General features: G+C 40.5%; 1 protein-coding gene and 1 pseudogene across 4 annotated transcripts in view; one reads left to right on the top strand and one right to left on the bottom strand.

Annotated features, from left to right (window-relative positions):
• HIBCH (3-hydroxyisobutyryl-CoA hydrolase) overlaps positions 1 to 10492 on the bottom strand; it is a 95149-nt gene extending 84657 nt beyond the window's left edge. Inside the window, exons 1-3 of one of the 4 annotated variants that reach the window (XM_045480516.1) lie at positions 10244 to 10466; positions 9410 to 9495; positions 1447 to 1489 (exon numbers count right to left, since the gene is read on the bottom strand). Coding sequence is in view for 2 of the 4 variants with exons in the window: in XM_045480518.1 (XP_045336474.1) it covers positions 1447 to 1489; positions 10244 to 10278 (78 nt within the window). In the remaining 2 variants the exon portion in view is untranslated. Of the gene's footprint in view, positions 1 to 64; positions 132 to 1446; positions 1490 to 9409; positions 9496 to 10243 lie in introns of those variants that run through there. The other 3 variants (XM_045480518.1, XM_045480517.1, XM_045480515.1) reach the window with 3 other exon arrangements.
• On the top strand, positions 1885 to 4681 carry LOC123599769 (annotated as a pseudogene).
• Positions 10493 to 18937: the final 8445 nt, after the last annotated feature.

An 18937-nucleotide genomic window follows, 5' to 3' on the forward strand; every position in this document is an offset into this window, starting at 1 on the left:
ACTGGGTGACTTATACAACACTTCTCACAATTCTAGAGGCTGGGGGGGTCCAAGATCAAAGCACCTGCAGATGTAGTCTCATGAACTCCCTCTTTCTAGTTCACAAAAGACTGTCTTCTTGCTGTGTACTCCTTCCTAAGGGAAAAGAGGTGAGAAAGCCCTTTGGGGTCTCTCTTATAGGAGCACTGAGCCCATTCATGAAAACACCACCCTTCTTACCTAATCATCTGCTAAAGGCCCCACCTCCAAATACCATTGCATTGGGGATTAGATTTTAATATATGAACATAAAGTTCAATCCATAGCAGAGAGACACAAAAATTAATAAAAATTATTTCTTCCTTGCAAAGTGATAAACTAAAAACATCTAAGCTTTGGAAGAATGTTATTTGAACGATAGTAGCTAACAAATATAAAATAATTACACACCAAGCACTAGTGCTAGATTTTTAAGTGAATTATTTATCATTCATAAGCACTCTAAGATGGATAGTATTATCTTCATTCTATAACATCTAAAAGGAAGCTGAGAGAGATGAGATAATCTACCCAAAATTAAGTAGTGGACCCATTATTTAACCTAAGCATTCTGGGGCACCTGGGTGGCTCAGTCAATTAAGTGTCCGACTTCGGCTCAGGTCATGATCTCGCAGTTCTTGAGTTCGAGTCCCAGGTCGGGCACTGTGCTGACAGCTCTGAACCTGGAGTCTGCTTTGGATTCTGTCTGTCTGTCTGTCTCTCTCTCAAAAGTAAATAAACATCAAAAAATAAAAATAAACCCAATCAGGGGCGCCTGGGTGGCTCAGTCGGTTGGGCGTCTGTCTTCAGCTCAGTTCATGATCTCACAGCCCATGAGTTCAAGCCCCACGTCAGGCTTTGTGCTGACAGCTCAGAGCCTGGAGCCTGTTTCAGATTCTGTGTCTCCCTGTCTCTCTGACCCTCCCCCGTTCATGCTTTGTCTCTCTCTGTCTCAAAAATAAAATAAAAACATTTAAAAAATAAATAAACCCAATCATTCTGAATTGAAGACCACACTTTTTTTTTTTTTTTAACATTTATTTATTTTTGAGACAGAGAGAGACAGAGCATGAATGGGGGAGGGTCAAAGAGAGAGAGGGAGGCACAGAATCTGAAACAGGCTCCAGGCTCTGAGCTGTCAGCACAGAGCTTGACGCGGGGCTTGAACTCACGAACCGCGAGATCATGACCTGAGCCGAAGTCGGACGCTTAACCGACTGAGCCACCCAGGCGCCCAAAGACCACACTCTTATTCATAACTTTCTACCATCTCATACAAGTTGTGTCAAGTCTTGACACAAGTCTTAAAAAATTGGGAACCATGTGGCATAAAGGTCAACAAAATCTGCCCATATTTTCCACTTCCCTAATAACATTTTATATTACACATCATAATCTAATAATGCCAGCAAAACAGTCCAAACTTACCAAATGTTGCAGTATGACATTCGTCCTTTTGAATGAATTAAACCTGAAACAAATGTAGAATACAATGAAGACAGTAATGTGGGTAGTCATGTCTCAATGTATAAATACCATATTTCCTTTTGTTTTAGCCTCTTCTAAATGATATTAGAAAAAAAATGTTTTTTGGTTTTTTTTAAAGGTTTAACTCTCATTCTTTGTGGTAAGAACACAAAATGGTACAGCTACTTTGAAAGACAATTTGGCAGTTTCTTACAAAACTAAACATACCTTACCACATAATCCAGCAACTACACTCCTTGGTATTTACCCAAATGAAGTGAAAACTTACACACACACACACACACACACACACACACACACCTGCACATGCATGTTTATGGTAGCTTTACTCAGAATAGCCAAAATACGGAAGTAATCAAGAGGTCCTCCAATAGGTGAATGGGTGAACGAATTATGGTATATCTATACAATGGAATACTACTCAGCAATGAAAAGAAATCATCAATCATTCCACAATAAGACATACAGAAATCTTAAATACATACTGCTAAGCAAAGGAAGCCAATCTGAAAAAGCTATATACGGTATGATTCCAACTACAGGACATTCTGAAAAAGCCAAACCGTGGGGACAGTAAAAGATCAGTGGTTACCAGGAGTTTGGGGGAGGGAGAGAAGGAAGAATACGTAGAGCACATGGAATGCTTTCGGCAGTGAAATTAGTCTGTAGGATTATATGGTAGAGACATGCCACACATTTGTCAATTTTCTACTCAATATTTTAATAAACCTAAAACTGCTCTAAAAAATACAGTATTAATTAAAAAAAAAAAGAGTTTGGTAAAGATACAATAAGCATTCTCAGACACTGCTGTGAAATCTATAAATTGGTACTACCTTTCCAGCAGGCAATCTGGAAGCATAGTTCCACAACCTTTAAAATGATCATACCCTTACACCTAGTAATTTCACAAGCTTTTGTATTAAGGAAATCACATATGATCAAATTTTGATTTATAAGGATGTTCACAATTATTTACAGAAGGGAAAAACTGGAAACAAACTAACAATTTTTTTGTGTGTGTATACATTTAGTTTTCCTACAACAATGTAAGTTGTACACTTTTAATATTTAAAAGTGACATTCTCTTGGGGCACTTGGGTGGCTCAGTCAGTTGAGTGTCCAACTTTATTTTGGCTCAGGTCATGATTCCAGGGTCGTGGGATCGAACCCTGCATTGGCTCTGTGCTGAGCACAGAATCTGCTTGGGATTCTCTCTCTCTCTCTCTCTCTCTCTCTCTCTCTCTCTCTCTCTCCCTTCCTCCCTCCCTCCCTCCCCATGCCCCCTCCCCACTTGTGTTCTCTTTCTAAAAAAATAACAGAAATAAATTTTAAAAATAAAACTGAGCATTATCTTTCCTTTCCAGTAAAACAAAATTAAAAATAAAATTATGATAGAGAATGTCAATTCCATAGAATGTCAATTCCAAATAAGATCCTACACGTTCTTCTAATTTTCCCATCAAGTGGCAGAACTCAAGTCATTAGGAGAGAATTTTATTTTAAACGTATCATCTTAAACTGCAAGGATGTTCATTAAACATCACAAACATGCCAAAGAAGCCATGCTGTCAAAATGCCCACTTAACTCATCCAAACATCTTAAACCCACCCTTTACTGACCTTCTCTAACCCCGTTTTAAGGTTTTTATTTTTTTAACATTTACTTATTTTTGAGAAAGAGAGACACAGACAGAGCACAAGTGGGGTAGGGGAAGAGAGCGAGGGAGACACAGAATCTGAAGCAGACTCCAGGCTCTGAGTTGTCAGCACAGAGCCCGACTTAGGGTCCAAACTCACCAACCATGAGATCATGACTGGAGCTGAAGTCAGACGCTCAAGTGACTGAACACCCAGGCGCCCCTATTATGTTTATTTTATATCTTGCTTTCTTTTTGTAATTCTATTGTGATTATGTTTCCATGTCAGAAGTATTATTTAAATATTTTTAAGTAAATATTTTCATTGGTTTTGTAATGATTTTGTATAGATGACAGTTTTTAAAATATTACTAGAGGCAGCTAGACCAAGTTGCTGCCTGCACCCTTTGCCTCCACCATCCCCACCCCCACCAAAGTCAGTAAGAAGAAACTCAACCCTAACCACGATGGAGCCCTTGAGACCTCAGAAAAAGAACACAAGGAGCAGTTGAATGCATTAATGAAGTACAGAATGCAATAGACTTAATGAACAAGCCAATGAGGTTTTGAAAGTGCAACAGACCTATAACAAATGCCACTGACCAATTTTTTCCAGAAGAGGTTGGAATTGATTGCCCAAATCCCACATCTTTGGGTTAACAGTTATCACTCATCCACAAGTATATGCACTGCATTATTGGACAGGAGTTAGAGTGACAGAATTTGAAGATATTAAATCACATTACAGAATTGTGATAAAAAAAAAAAAAAAAAAAAACAAAAAACCCTTACTTTGAATATAAAGTTCTCTCCAAAGAATTTCATCAAAATGAGAGTGGTAATCCATCTTCAAAGTACACTCAAATCAGATGGAAATCCAGAAAGGATGTGACAAAATGTTCAAGTTAAATGCAGAATAAAGCCAGCAGGAAGAGAGAGCATGAGGAACTCACAGAGCTCTTTCTCTGGCTTACTGATGATTCTGATGCAGGTGCAGAGGAGTTTAGGGGAGCTCATCAAAGATATTTGGCCAAATCCATTACAGTACTACTTGGTTCTTGACATGCTGATGAAGGGGATGAAGATGATGATGATGGAGTTGGAGCAAAGAGAGAAGGATGAGGAAAAGATGACTAAGGGAACGCTAATGGATTCTAACCTTTTTAAATTTTCTCCAGGCCCCACAAGCAACTTTCAATCTTCCCACCTCCCCCACCTCTTGTGTTCAGTCGCTCTGGTTTTTTGAAGCCCCTTCTGATTTGTACTATGGTTCTCAACTTACTTTAGGAGGAAATACCTTGAGAAGAATACAGTGGGTACAGAATCCCTATCCCTTTTGGTTCCAAATTCATTTTTATCCTTTCCTGCTTAAAAATTTTATAAAATCAACACCACAGTGTTCTGTGGAGGCAAAAAAGAACAACCTTCTGCTCCCTTAGCTCTGCTGGAAGCTGGAGGGTGCTGGGCTCCTGTGTAGTACATAGAATTTTAGCTTTTTTCCTCCTTTCTCTGTATATTTGGCTCAGAGAATACACTGTCTCTGTGTGAATATGAACAGTTAGCATCTACTAATGTGTACCTATTTTCTTATGTAAAAAAAAAAAAAAAAAAGAAAACCACAGGGCGCCCGAGTGGCTCAGTTTGTTAAGTGTCTGACTTCGGTTCAGGTCATGACCTCACAGTTTGTGGAGCCCCCCGAATTATAAATTCAGGTGACTTGATTTATAAAAACATCTGTAATCCAACTTTTCCAGAATGTTTTCTTTTATATTACACTTAAATTGAATACCACAAAAAACAAAAAGGGGGAAACCACTAATTTGTTTAAATTGGTCACACTTCACATTCCTGGACTAGCAGGTTTTGAATTTGTCTTACCACAAGTAAAATATTCTTATTCTAGCCCAGTAATTCCACAATTTGTCTGAACATTAGAATCACCTGGAAACCCTAGTAAACATTCCAAAGCCCAGCTCACAGCCAAGAACAATTAAATCAAACTCTGGAGGTCGGACACAGGCATAGGTATTTTGTTTGGAGCTCCTCTAAGTGATCCCAAAGTGCAGACAAGTGGTCATTAAAATCAACTTTGTAAAAATTAAACTGAAGTGACAGATACTAGCATATTGCTTATTTAGGGGTATTTTCTAAATAGGGATTTCATATAGACTTTTAAAATCTGAACTATACTTATCGTGAAGCACCATTTAAAAAATTTTTTTGAACTTAAAAAATTCCAAAAAAATAAAGTTGAATTATCAAAGATTTAAGGACTAATTTCTTTAGATCCAGAATAACCCTGAATTCCTTAATAAGACCAGTACCCAAATGCCAGTTCAGGGTTAGACACAATGCTGCCAGACTGGCATGTCTTATGTAATAGTTTAAGTACTACCTGCTGCATACAGAAACACAGGCCTGGCTTCAAGTCTTGGTTTTATCTGGGAGATAGAATTTTAGCTCAAAGAAAGTCAATGTATAACTACCAAACGCAAGTGCAAAGCACTGTGCACAGCACTTAAAGGTCACAAAAATCTCTGGAGCAATTGCTACAAAACACAAAAAGCTAAAAGGTTCCTTACCAGACTCCATATAGTCATTAATTTTATTTCTTCCAATTTATACTCAACCATTACTTAAAATCTGCTATTATCTTTTACATCTTAAAAAATGTATTTGAGTGTTTAGAGTCCCCAAATAATTCTGAATTTATGGTTTTCTCTTTCCTTCCTATTGGCTCCCAGACTGCCATCTGGTGGAGAGAAATGGACACGCACACTCTAGCTACTGCTAATTTACTAAATCACTTAAGCAGACTTACTTCCTTCAGGTGATGGTCAACTGGTCTGCTTGGGGCAGCTGTTCTCCAAGTGTGGTTCCTGAACCAGCACCATTAGCATCCCGGGACACATGTTAGAAATGCAAAGTCTTGGCCCCACCCCAGACCCACTGAATTAGAAACTGTGGCGTGAGCCCAGAAATCTGTGTTTAACAAACCTCCCAAGTGATTCTGATAAATGCCAAAGGTAAAAACAACTGACTTAGAAGGAGAAGAACATTATCAGTCAGGAGATTTTTTTTTTGCAATTAACCAATAAAGCACTCACGAGTTTACAAAATTAAACAACTTTTCATGAATTTTTTTAAGATGAGATCATGAAAATAGTGCTTAATAAAGATTACAGCAGAAGTAGGCAAGGGAGAAGGTGAAGAGAACAAAAAAATCAAACCCAAGGCCAGATAATTCATGCATGAACTGACAAACAGCAGCTGCAGAAACAAAGGAATGATTTACTAGGAACTATTAGTAAAAATTCAAGGAAAAGAACTTTGTCAACAGCAATTCCAAGATTTCAAGTGAGAATAGCTAAGAGAATATAGGCACTGAAAAGGCTGGCAAGGAAACTAGCTGGTTTGTAGAATGAAATATGAATTCCATTTTCAGTTTCTTGAGACTGTATTGACATAAGTAGAAACATTCAAGAGCAAGCAGACTGGAGTCTGAAAGAAAAGTTAGAACTGAAGACATGTCACAAAATTACCTGCCAGCTCTCTATGAGGAGTAGATGAAGGATCTGCAGTTGAAAATTAGTGGCCTGAATGCTGGGTCTACAAATGTGTTTTGTCTGGTCAGCAGTGTTTTAAAACAACAAACATTTAAAACCAAAAGGTTCCACCTAAAAATGCAGTTTCCCAGAAAAATTAGTAGTTACGGAAACTGCAGGTCTACATTCTACAATGGCAACAATGCCTGGGGCTGAGAAGCTGGCTCCTTTAGACAGAGAACTTTCTCTAGCTCATAGTTCCCTACTGGTCCTCAGTGCTGTCATCTAGACAGCATCACTCAATGCTTCCTTCCTAGCCTCTGCATTTGGGTCTGTGACTCCTAACACAGAAAAAATATAAGGGAATCAAATATTGAGCCTTCAGAAACAACTATGTATGTAGTGAAAGAGAAAAGAGGCAGCTCAAGAAGAACCAAAATAGTGTAGTTCAACAGAGCACACAGCAAATGGATAAGGCACTGAGTGCCTTTAACAACTTAAAAGATCAATCTCTTTGAAGAGCCTCCCTGACCCTCTCTTTCCTTTCTAAATCCCATTCTTCTCATACTTATACTTTTCCTTTAAGACACTATCAGAGTTTATAACTATTACTTTTATTTAAACATGTTTCTTGTCTGCTTTCCTTTGGGACTTCAAGGCCTTAATAAGGAAGATAACAAGTAGTCCAGATTGGCTACAGGATAACAAAAGTGCCTAGAACTCCCAGAAGCTAGAATATAAAAGTCCGGTAGAATTCATGAGTAAATTGGGGCCAAATCTTTGAAATCGGGCTGGGAAATTTTTATTTAATTCCAGAGGTAGGAGGACACCTTTAAGAACTTCTTAGGAGAAGAATGGCAGACACTGAACTGAACTTTAGCAAGATTAACCTGGCAGTGAGATGCGGAAGCTATTCAAACTGGGAAGAAGTCCACCAACAAGTTTCTGCAAAATGAACAAGTGAAAAATTTGAAACGATTGTTCAAATTTGAATCAGCAGTCAGAAATAAGAATTGGGAATGTGGGAGAATTTACATAACTTTAAAAACGTAGAAGAATAATAAGAGTTCCAAGAAATTGGAAGTGCAGATGAGGAGTAAGGGTTACACTTACGTGCAAGTTACAGCTGAGGTACAAATGAGACATTCAGGTGAGTGTGGCCAGCACTAGCACTTTGGATAAATCAAGATTAGACATACACATTTGAGAGTTTTCTTCAGAGAACTGTGCTTTATTTGGAACCTCCCCCACCCCAAAAAAAAAAAAAAACCAAGGGCTGTACTGGCACTAGGGCAAGATAAGAAGTAGTGGAGAGGGAGGAGGGAAAGATAGTGCCAGAAAAGTCAAGGGAAGCCAGAGTTCAAGAGGGGACTGCCCAACAATGTCAACCACAGCTGAGAGGACTTATTTCCTCTCAAAAGCACTCTGTGGCACCCTATTCCTTAATACATTTGTGGGTTAGGCTATTGTAGACTAGATGACACTGGCCTCAGGTCTCTGCTTTGCTAGGGTAATATCCACTCCAAGGTCCTGGAAAAGACCTGATTTAAACCCCAAAAATGGTCCGGGACTCACCTAACCAGTCTGCAACCTTGAGATCAGAGGGTGGAATAAAGCCAACTTGAACTCTAGGGGTGTCAGATTCTTTCCCAAGTCAGTTAATTTTGTTAACCAATATGTCTTCCTATTTGTTTCTCATATAATCCAGTGTTTACTCACAACTTCCAAAAGCAGCAGCAATAATGACATGTGCTGATTTTCTTAATATTTGCCATGTTCAGAGACACAGGGACAACTAACTTCAAGGTATTAAAAAAACAAAAACAAACGGGACGCCTGGCTGGCTCAGCTGGTAGAACGTGCAACTCTTGATCTTAGGGTTGTGAGTTTGAGATCTCACACTGGGCATGGAGCCTACTTTAAAAAATAAAATGCTATTAAAAAAAAAAAAGCATTCACATTGCTGGGAACCTGGCTCACTTAGTCGGAAGAGCATGCAACTCTTCTTCTTCTTCTTCTTCTTTTTTAATGTTTATTTGTATGGGGGGGGGGGGGTGGTGAGTGGAGAGGGGCAGAGGAAGACAATCTGAAGCAGGCTCCAGGCTCTGAGTTGTCAGCACAGAGCCAGCCACACGTGGGGCTCGAACTCAGGAACCTGGAGATCTGGAGATCATGACCTCAGCCGAAGTCCGACACTTAACCGACTGAGCCACACGGGTACCCCAGAAAGGTGTGAAACTCTTGATCTCAAGGTTGTGAGCTTGAGCCCCACATGGGTTCGGGGGGGCGGGGTACAGATTACTTAAGTAAAAACACAAAACAAAAAAGAAACTCTTCCACTTTTCTTTTATTGAGATCCAGGTCTGTGAATAAAATGTTAAACAACCAGACATCTTCCCCTAAAGCAGTAACCACTGTTCTTAAACCAAAGAAATGCTCCCATCCCTTTCCCCCAAGGCAAACTCAAAAGCTAAAGAACCCAGCAATTGAAGTTATGGAGTAAATAAGATGGCTCTCCTTTCAAGTGGTCACAGCTGCTACCTGAATGCACAGGGGCAGGCAGTAAGCCTCAAGACTGATGCAGCCTAACTTCCTAAACTCATTACGACTAGATTTCCTTAACTGAGCTCAAGATGCATTCAGCAGCACTTTCAAGAGCTGAACACCAAGTTCGCACACATACTCCACCAAACCACAATATGTGTCCACAACACTAACCTGGATGTTCCGTACACCTGTATTAACGCTGGAGCCAGTCAACATAACTGAACGAGAAAGGCACACCACGTGCACAGGTGTAACAGCTGCCAAAGCAGGAGCGTTTGTTAGCCGCAAAAACACGGCACGAAAATCCTCCGAGTTGAAACCCCGCGTGTCCCCCCAAACTATACTCAGCTTTGAAGAAAGGAAAGAAATGGAGGTCAAAAGTAAAGAAAGTTGTGTGTGCCCTGGGGAGACCGCTTTTAGGCACACAGGCTTGAGCAACGGAACGTAGAATACATATCGGCCCATCAGGCGACCCATCTCGAGATATTTAGTGGCCCTAACCGGCCAATGAGCTACTTACCACTAGGCACAGTTGCCAAGAAATGAATTCCATATGTGGCCACACCTCCTCAACTTTCCCCTTTAAAAACAGGCCCATTCACGGCCTCCGTGCAGCCTCTTCCATGCAGTCCTGCTCGCGGCTCCCTTACGATATAGTCAATAAACTTCTATCTTCTTTGTTCTGCCTCAGGTGAATTCCTACACCTCCCGCCCCTTCCACCTGGTCGTTGCCCCACATTCGGGGGTCCCCACCCAATGCGGAGACACCACAGGGTCAAGGCTGAATACGAACCAGAATAGCAGAAAACGAAGGTGATGCTGCGAAGAAGGCGCCTAAACACAGTAAGAGCGACATAACAGAAAGGGGCCCGGGCTCAGATCTAAGAGCTGAGCCTCCAAAAGTGACTAGAAATTTCGAGGCCAGGCAGTCGCCACCTGCAATCCTCTGCCACCTCGGCGAGCGCAGCCCAGGAGCCTGCGCTGGCAGCTCGCTAGCTCACTCACCTGCACATGGAGCTCCACACCTCTGGCAGCCCCATGGCGAAGACACCCACAAACTTAAAGTAGTCAGAGCAGGCGCACAAGAGTGGCTCGTCGCGCCGCACTTCAGACCCGCCCTTCGCCGCCGCCGCCGCCGCCGGGCGCCTCCAGACCCAGATGACAAGTCCTCCAGGCGGCCAGAGAGGCCCACTGCGGGATTTTCCGCTACCGGAGGGCGCTGAGGGGCAGGGCGAAAACCCCTGCGGGAGGAAATGGGTGGAGAGCGGAAGAAGCGAACGGGGCGGGGCTTGGCTAGGGGGCGGGGCCTAGGCGAAGGCGGAAGGCGAGATCCGGCAGCGCTGGAGGAACGGGCGAGTGCTGACGCCAGCTGACTGGGCAAAGAGAAGTGGCTCCATGGAGGCTCTCTTGGGCTGGGCTTCACCGGCGTCGTTTGACTAGCGGAGATTGACATGAAAGACTTTGCTTGAATTTGAAGATTTTTTTTAACTAAAAATATAAGCTTCGTATTCTCTCGTTTGAGGATCAGATGAAATACGCTTGATAATAGGACACTGATGTAGTTTAATCCTAAACTTACCACAGCAGAACTTCTTTTACATTAGGATTGGTATATTTCAAGTTTTTTGGAAAAGTTATTGATCCCCTACTCCTCTTCAATAGCAGGCAAAAATCTGTCCCATTAAGAGGTGATAGATACGTCTTCACCAACAAAACTGAAAGTTAACTGTTACCAACGAAAGCCTAATTCTATTCAGAACGTAGCTTACTCAAAATACTTGAAGTTATTACTCAAAGTATACTCAAAATTACTCAAGATTTACCTTATCCATTAGGATCCACTGTTGATTCAGAAGAATGTTCTTCTGTATCCCAATACACCCAGATGTCCAGCAGCAAACATTTCATCACTGCTAAAGCATTGGCACATTTGTCAGAAAAAAGGAATTCAGTGAAGCATTTCAGAGGGAGGGGAGTTAAAAGAGTTAATCCTGGGGCGCCTGGGTGGCTCAGTCGGTTAAGCGTCCGACTTCGGCTCAGGTCATGATCTCAAGGTCCGTGGGTTCGTGCCCCGCGTCGGGCTCTGTGCTGACAGCTCAGAGCCTGGAGCCTGTTTCAGATTCTGTGTCTCCCTCTCTCTGACCCTCCCCCGTTCATGCTCTGTCTCTCTGTGTCTCAAAAATAAATAAATGTTAAAAAAAATTTTTTTTAATTAAATAAAATAAAAATAAAAGAGTTAATCCTAGCAAATTAACATTTAAGAAGATACTGTCAAGACTTTGGTCAAAAGTTACTTTTCTAACTTAGATCAAATATATGTACTGAATGCCCACTGAACAAAAGACAAACAGGCATCACAGAAGGAACTTCTGACCTGCAATTCAGTTTTTAAACAGCTATGGGACATCAATATTTGATATCACCATCTGACATTGCCATCATTCAGTGTGCACAAAAAGTCTCATTCAGTGTGTGCAAAAAAATGAATGGATCCCTCAACCCAGTACGGTTTATTGGAAAGAGCATGGGCTTTTCTGTTAAACAGCCCAAGATTATATAATCTTCCCTGTTCCCTTAGCTTCATGTGCACATAGACTGTGTCTCACAAGGCCTCATGCTTAGAAAACCTCTGCATTTGGTTTAATGTTCTATTTTTAACAAGTTTTTAACAAGGTGCACCACATTTTCATTTTGCTACAGGCAGATCCTAGAAATTAATGTAGTTGGTCCTGTCTTGTCCCTAGCATGCTAAGAGTTTAGTGACCTTGGGCAAATTATGTAACCCAAGATGTTTTTCAAAAGTGTTCATATCATTTTGGATTAAGTATTCTTTCTAGGGGCACCTCGGTAGCTCAGTCTGTTGAGCATCCCACTCTTGATTTTGGCTCAGGTCATGATCCCAGAGTCATGCAATCAAGCCCCACATTGGGCTCAGTGGTGAGCATGGAGCCTGCTTAAGATTCTCTCTCTCTCTTTCTCCCCCACTTGCACTCTCTCTCTCTAAAAATAAATCTTAAAAAAAAAAAAAGAATTCTGGTTGCAGAAAACCCACAGAATAGGAAAAAAATTTTGCAAATGTAATATTTGATAAAGATTTTGTACCTAGAACATGTAAAGAACTATTACAACTTAATTTTAAAAAGACACAGATCCTTCTATTTAAAAACGAGCAAGAGATCTGAATAGACAGCTCTCCAAAGAAGATCTACAAATGATAAATAATCTTATGAAAAGATACTCAACATAATTAGCCATCAAGAAAGTACAAATCAAAACCACAATGAGATATGACTTGATACTCACTAAGATGGTTATAATCAAAAAGACAAACAATAATAAGTGTTGATGAAGATATAGAGAAATAATAATCTTCATATACTGATGGTGGGAATGTAAAATTATATGGCCATTTTGAAAAAATTTGGGAATCCCTCGATTGGTTAAATATAGACCACCATAGGGGCACCTGGGTGGCTCAGTCGGTTAAGCGGCCGACTTCGGCTCAGGTCATGATCTCGCGGTCCGTGAGTTCGAGCCCCGCGTCGGGCTCTGTGCTGACAGCTCAGAGCCTGGAGCCTGTTTCAGATTCTGTGTCTCCCTCTCTCTGCCCCTCCCCTGTTCATGCTCTGTCTCTCCCTGTCTCAAAAATAAATAAAACGTTAAAAAAAAATTAAAATATATATATATATATAGACCACCATAAGACCTAGTAATTCCACTGCTATGTATATACCCCAAAGAAATGAAAGTATAGTCCACACAAATGTTTATAACTACTCATAATAACCAAAAAGTAGAAACAACTTAAGTATGTATCAACTGATGGGTTAAAAAAAGTGATATATTCATATAATGAAATATTATTTGGCTATTAAAAAAATGAAGTACTGCTACATGCTACAACATAGATGAACCTTGAAAACACTATGTTAAGTGAAAGCAACCAAGTATGAAAGACCAAATATTGTGTGATTTCATTAACATGAGTGTCCAGAATAAGCAAATGTACAGAGACAAAAAGTAGACTAGAGTTCAGGAAGGGTGACAGCTAAGAGGTATTGGGTTTCTTTGGAGTAATAAAAATACTTTAAAATGTATTGTGGTGATGGGTGAACTATACTAAAAGCCATTAAATTGTATATTTTAAATGGGTGAACTGATTGGTACATGAATTATATTTTAATTTTAAAAGAATTCTGGTTGCTCCACATTCTCATCAACATTTTATGCTTTCAGTCTTTATTTTTACCCTACTGATGTGTGGGTAGTGTTATCTCATTGTGGTTTCGATTTGCATTTCCCTGGTGTCTAATAATAATTGAGCACTTTTTTTCTTTGCCTGTCTTCTTTTGTAAAGTGGCTGTTCAAGTCTCTTGCCTATTTTAAATTTTTTTTTAATGTTTATTTATTTTTGAGACAGGGAGAGACAGAGCATGAACGGGGGAGGGTCAGAAAGAGAGGGAGACACAGAATCGGAAACAGGCTCCAGGCTCTGAGCTGTCAGCACAGAGCCCAACGCGGGGCTCGAACTCACGGACCGCGAGATCATCACCTGAGCCGAAGTCAGACGCTTAACCGACTGAGCTACCCTGGGGCCCCCCCTCTTGCCTATTTTAAACGAAGTTATCTTTTTCTTACTGCTTGATGCAATCATTCTGTGTTGCTGTTACAATTTGCCCCCAAATTTAGCAGCTTAAAATAACAAATATTTATTATCTCTCTCAGATTCTGAGGTTTAGGAATCAGAGAGAGGCTGAGAGGTAGTTCTGGCTCAGAGTCTCTCCTGAGGTTGCAGTCACAGTGTTTGCTAGGACTACAGTCATTTGAATGCTCATTTGGGGCAGGAGGACCCCCTTCCAAACTCACTTATGGGCTTATTGTCAAGCTTCAGTTCCTTGCTACATAGGCCTTTCCACCGAGCTGCTCACAGCGTAGCAGCTCCATTTCTCCAGAGTAAGTGAGCCAAGACAGAGAACCACCAAAACAGAAGCCAGAGTATCTTTTATAATCTAATCTTGAAAGTGATGTACCATCACTGTGGCCTTATTCTATTGGTCACACATACCACACCCGGAGGCGAGGATCACTGAGGGCTGTGTGGAGGCTGGCTACCACTCGTGAATTATTTTTTTTCTTTTCTCATTACCAGTCAGTCATCAAGGCACACCAATTATTTCTCTGAAGCATCTCTCAGATTTGCCCTATCCTCTTGCCCTGTCCCATGGCAACCATTTCAGCATCCACATATAACTCATTCCAAATCTAACTTCCCTCTTCACCCGCAATCATCACACCCTTCAATGCACTCTGCATTTCATTGACAACAAATTCTCCCAAGATACTATTCAACTTTGGCTTATTATTCAGCTGCTAAATAATCTCGCAATTGTCTATAGCTATGTTGCCCAACACTAGACACGTGTGGCTATTGAGCATTTGAAATGTGGCTTGTGCAAGTGAGGAAATGAATTTGTCTTTCATTTAAATTTAACAACTGAAGCAGTGTAAAATTTTTTTAATATTGATTACATGTTAAAATGGTAATATTTTGGATATATTGGGTTAGGGAAAATATATGATTATTTTCAGTTGTTTCTTTTTATTTTTTTAGCGTGACATAGAAAGTTTTAAATTACATACGTGGCATTATTATTGAACAGCAGTGGTCTGTAATGTCGAGTTCAAACTGACTGACTTTTGAGGTGACGGAAATAGGGCTCTACCTTACCTACCCAAACTTATTTCCCATGTACCTGCCCTCATTCCTGTCACACATCTCTCCTGGATGTCCCTGAGTACCTAATGTTCATGTCCTGCCTCTGTTCCTTGGTTCAGGTGATTTCTTATGTCAGGAAAGCTGTTCTTCTTTCATCCTCTTCTAAAATTTTTCAATCCTGAGGGCCTGTCTTGAGTCTCATTTTCCTGCAACAGTCTCTTATTCTAACCTGTACCAGATTCTTTTTTCCTGCATTTGAATTATACTTCTCATCAGCATCCTAGTTCATCACTCATTTCTTGCTTAATTGTTTGCTGAATGCTAATCTTCTCTCTTGAATTATACATTCCTTGAGGATAGAAACTATATCTTATATGTTGTCTGAATTTTTCGAAAATTTAGTGCTGGGAACATGATAAACAGGCATACAGATTTGATATACTAATTAACTAATTAGGAAAGATTTTGCATACAAATAACTGTGTGAATCTTAATCAGTGTAAACCTGGCATTGGTATGGAAAATAAGTTGTAAAAATTATTTGTCAAAACACAAATGCTCCTTGAATTAAGTACGCACAACATGTGAAAGATTATCCAGGAGCCAACACCAGGCAGGGAAGTGACTCCCTAGTGCTCTTCCCTGTTAGAAAGTGATTGGTAATCAATGAAAGGCTCTGAAAAGCTTGCCAAAAGATCACCACTGTCGGGTTGAGGTCCCTCAGCACACCTAGCCCCACCTCCTACCCCTAACTCCACCACCAAACAAGGATCTCTTCAGTGCCAGAAGTGAGCTGCTTACACTAGCTGTCCCAATAACCCACTTCTGGAAAAGCCTCAGCGGTTGTGCCTTTTCTTCACTCTAACCAGCCTGAGGCTGTGCTACCTGGTCAGTTCTACCCTGCTCCCTTGCCCATGAGTTGGGTAGGAAGTCTTAAGGCTCAACCCTCCACTCCCTTCGATCAGTCTTCTTGAAAGAGTGCTGAAACCCACTCATTTCACCTTCTTTTCATACCTGAATTTCCCAAAATTTTGCAAAGTGGCCTTTTGTGGGAATAGTGTTTTGAGCCAATCTTTTTGTTTGTGTGCGTGTGTGTGTTTTTGTTGCTGTTGTTTTTGTTTTGTTTTCTTTTGTTTTATGCCAAGCTCCAGGGAAAAAGCCTGACCTAGAATTATCTCATTGGTCCCAACCTAAAGCTGTAAGTGTAGTGGTCTCAGTGTACCCCTTTGGCCAGCACCAACCACAGGATGCATACAACACAGACTACATGCAGAGTCCCAGGTGTCTTCCCAAACAAAAGGAATTGGGTCATACAGTGGAGGCCAAAAAGTAAGACATTGCTCAATTATTACCAACAAGCAGTGCAGAAAACAGACCTTGATCCAATGACAATGTTAATCTCAACTTCCTGGTCCCAAAAAGGACGTTATCCTTTCTTATATATAACTAGGTGAGCAGTATGGGATACTGTTGAACCTGTGACCCAACAGCTCTTCTTTTAAGGCATTTATCGTTTTCTCCTTTGTACTACAGTCATGGATGAGTAACCTTATAGACCCCAGAGTTCTGGGGAAGCCCAAAGTCCAGTAATGAAATCTGATCCCTTCCTTTTCCTCTTGCTCAGCGCCCAGTGCAAGTTAAACAAGCCCTTCTGTAAGGCTAATATTCAGTAAATAACATCAGTATGGCTACATGGTTGTTAAGACATCGAAATGCTTCCAAACCAATTAATAAGTACCCACTGTCCATGTCAACTAATCTGGTCAATCTGGCCCCAAGGACCCCAGGTGGGCACTACTGAGGAGACCAACCTGGTACCTGCCAACCAGCAGGCCACAGCTGTCTACACTAGACCACAATGCCATGTGCTTATAGTAGGCCAAGCCCTTTTATGGAAGATAACACTTCTGGCAATAGTGCTGTGTACCTGAAGGCATGTGCCTGGTGCCTGTCAGGCTGCTGCCTTGGTCGAGACTGCCTGCTGCGGGCTAACCCCAACGTTGCCCTCACAGCACTGCAGTATACCACAGCTGTTCAATATTTTGAATATCACCCTTGCCCTTTTGTATGTTTGTGCTAATCACTGTGTGCAAACCAACGAACAGGACCCGACTATGTGCATAGTAGTGCAGTTATTGAAAGGATCACATACGCCAAAACTGGATCCAAAAAATCTCAAGTAGCACCACATCTGGGTGCCTTTTCTTCTCTCTCCCTCTTTTCTTGGCCACATGCAATCTCGTGCACACTTGTGAGATGTCTGCTTCTCTCCTGGTGCTTTGTCTAGTCAATTTGAAGGCCTATTATAATCCAGGTACTATGTGAGGTGTTGGGCCCTACAGCCTTGGAGGTTAAAGGGTGCTATGGAAGCACCTAGTAAGGCCACCTGTCATACACCAGAAATCAGAGAAGGCTTCTCAGAAGAAGTGACTGTTTTAGACATAGGGAAACTCGGCACAGATAGAGCAGAGCATACAACTGCAGATTCTGATGGTGGCACTAGAGAGGTAGGGTGGGATCAGATCACAAAGAGCCCGTGAAGCCACCTTTAAAGAGTATGTAAGCAGAAATACGACATTATCAGATTTTAGTTCTGTCAGTATCACTTTGAAGTACGGCCAGTGGGTCAGAGAGAACACATCTGGCTCCCCACACTCCTCCCCATATCTTTTCTGTGCTTTCATACTTGCTTGACTTGCAAGAAGTTTTGATTTGCCCTGGCTTGTCTGATCCCAACTGTACTTCATGACATCATCCCACAATTTGGCTTTTAAATAGTTATTTATTTACATACTCTTTTTGCTTTTGCCATGTTTGCTAACTCGCCAATCTGTTTCTCATTATCGGAACTCAGCAGAGCAATCTGATTAGCTCATGAATGTGAGACCTTGGATCAAGGGGCCTTTGGGTTTCATCATCTATTTGGATACTGGGGATGTCCATGGCTTCCAAGATTAAGTGGGTTTGGCAGGGAGGGGTGACTTATTTCCCAGATCATCAACCAGTATCCATGCCCAGAGTTATGATTCAAATAGCCACTGATAAAAATAGGGGCATTAATAAAATAGAAAAATTTAAAAACAAAAATGGTTTCTGTTAGAAAAAAATGTGCACAGAAACATTCTAGAAGAATATCTACCCCAAATGTTAACAACAGGTAGGTGGTGGTGAAAGTATGGGTAACTCAGTACTTCTCTTTAGTTATTTATATTTTCTATTGTTTATCGTGAGAAAAGTTGTTTTATTAACAAAACACAAAAGTGGTTTTAAGGAAATGACAAATACTGCACAAAATCTACCATATTTTTTTCTTTATAAGTAATTCTGAAAATAGTTTTGGCACAAATTTTCTGTTTACTAGATGCACTGGATTCTAGGGAGTTGCTACCAGGTAGTGATGTACCACATCAAAGAAGATTGAAAGGTTTATGTTTTCTCCATAAAATAGTTTCTCCAAATAAAATTCTTAGAAAAGCTTTAATACAGCTGGTCCAAAGGTACTGAGTTATCTCAATTGATTGTTCACAGTCAGTTACAGATCTCTTTGTTCTACTCTTCCCCTTTTTCACTATTGCACTTCACTAAAAAAAAAAAAAGGAAAAGAAAAAGAAAAGCTGTAATGCATTTCTTGACTTTGATATATTGCATGTCAAATTATATCTCTAATAATTAAAAACACACGCATAACACATACACATCATAAGATGTAATGCTAACATTGTAAAGACTTCAAAAAAACAAAAGCCTTGATACATAGTAACAGTACAGAATCTATTTGTATATTTCTAATAATTGGCATATTTCTAATATGCAATGTCATTTAAAAATATGTGTATTATATAGACACAATCTTGAGGACCTCAGTTTAGCAATGCATATTTAAAATGACTATTAAAACATCTCCAAATGAGTAAATGAGTAAACTGATCTGTCCTACCAAGTTCAGTAAGTTACATTACAAATTCTATGACATTAGCAAGTGC

Source organism: Leopardus geoffroyi, chromosome C1 (assembly GCF_018350155.1).
Source record: "Leopardus geoffroyi isolate Oge1 chromosome C1, O.geoffroyi_Oge1_pat1.0, whole genome shotgun sequence".
Taxonomy (NCBI): domain Eukaryota; kingdom Metazoa; phylum Chordata; class Mammalia; order Carnivora; family Felidae; genus Leopardus; species Leopardus geoffroyi.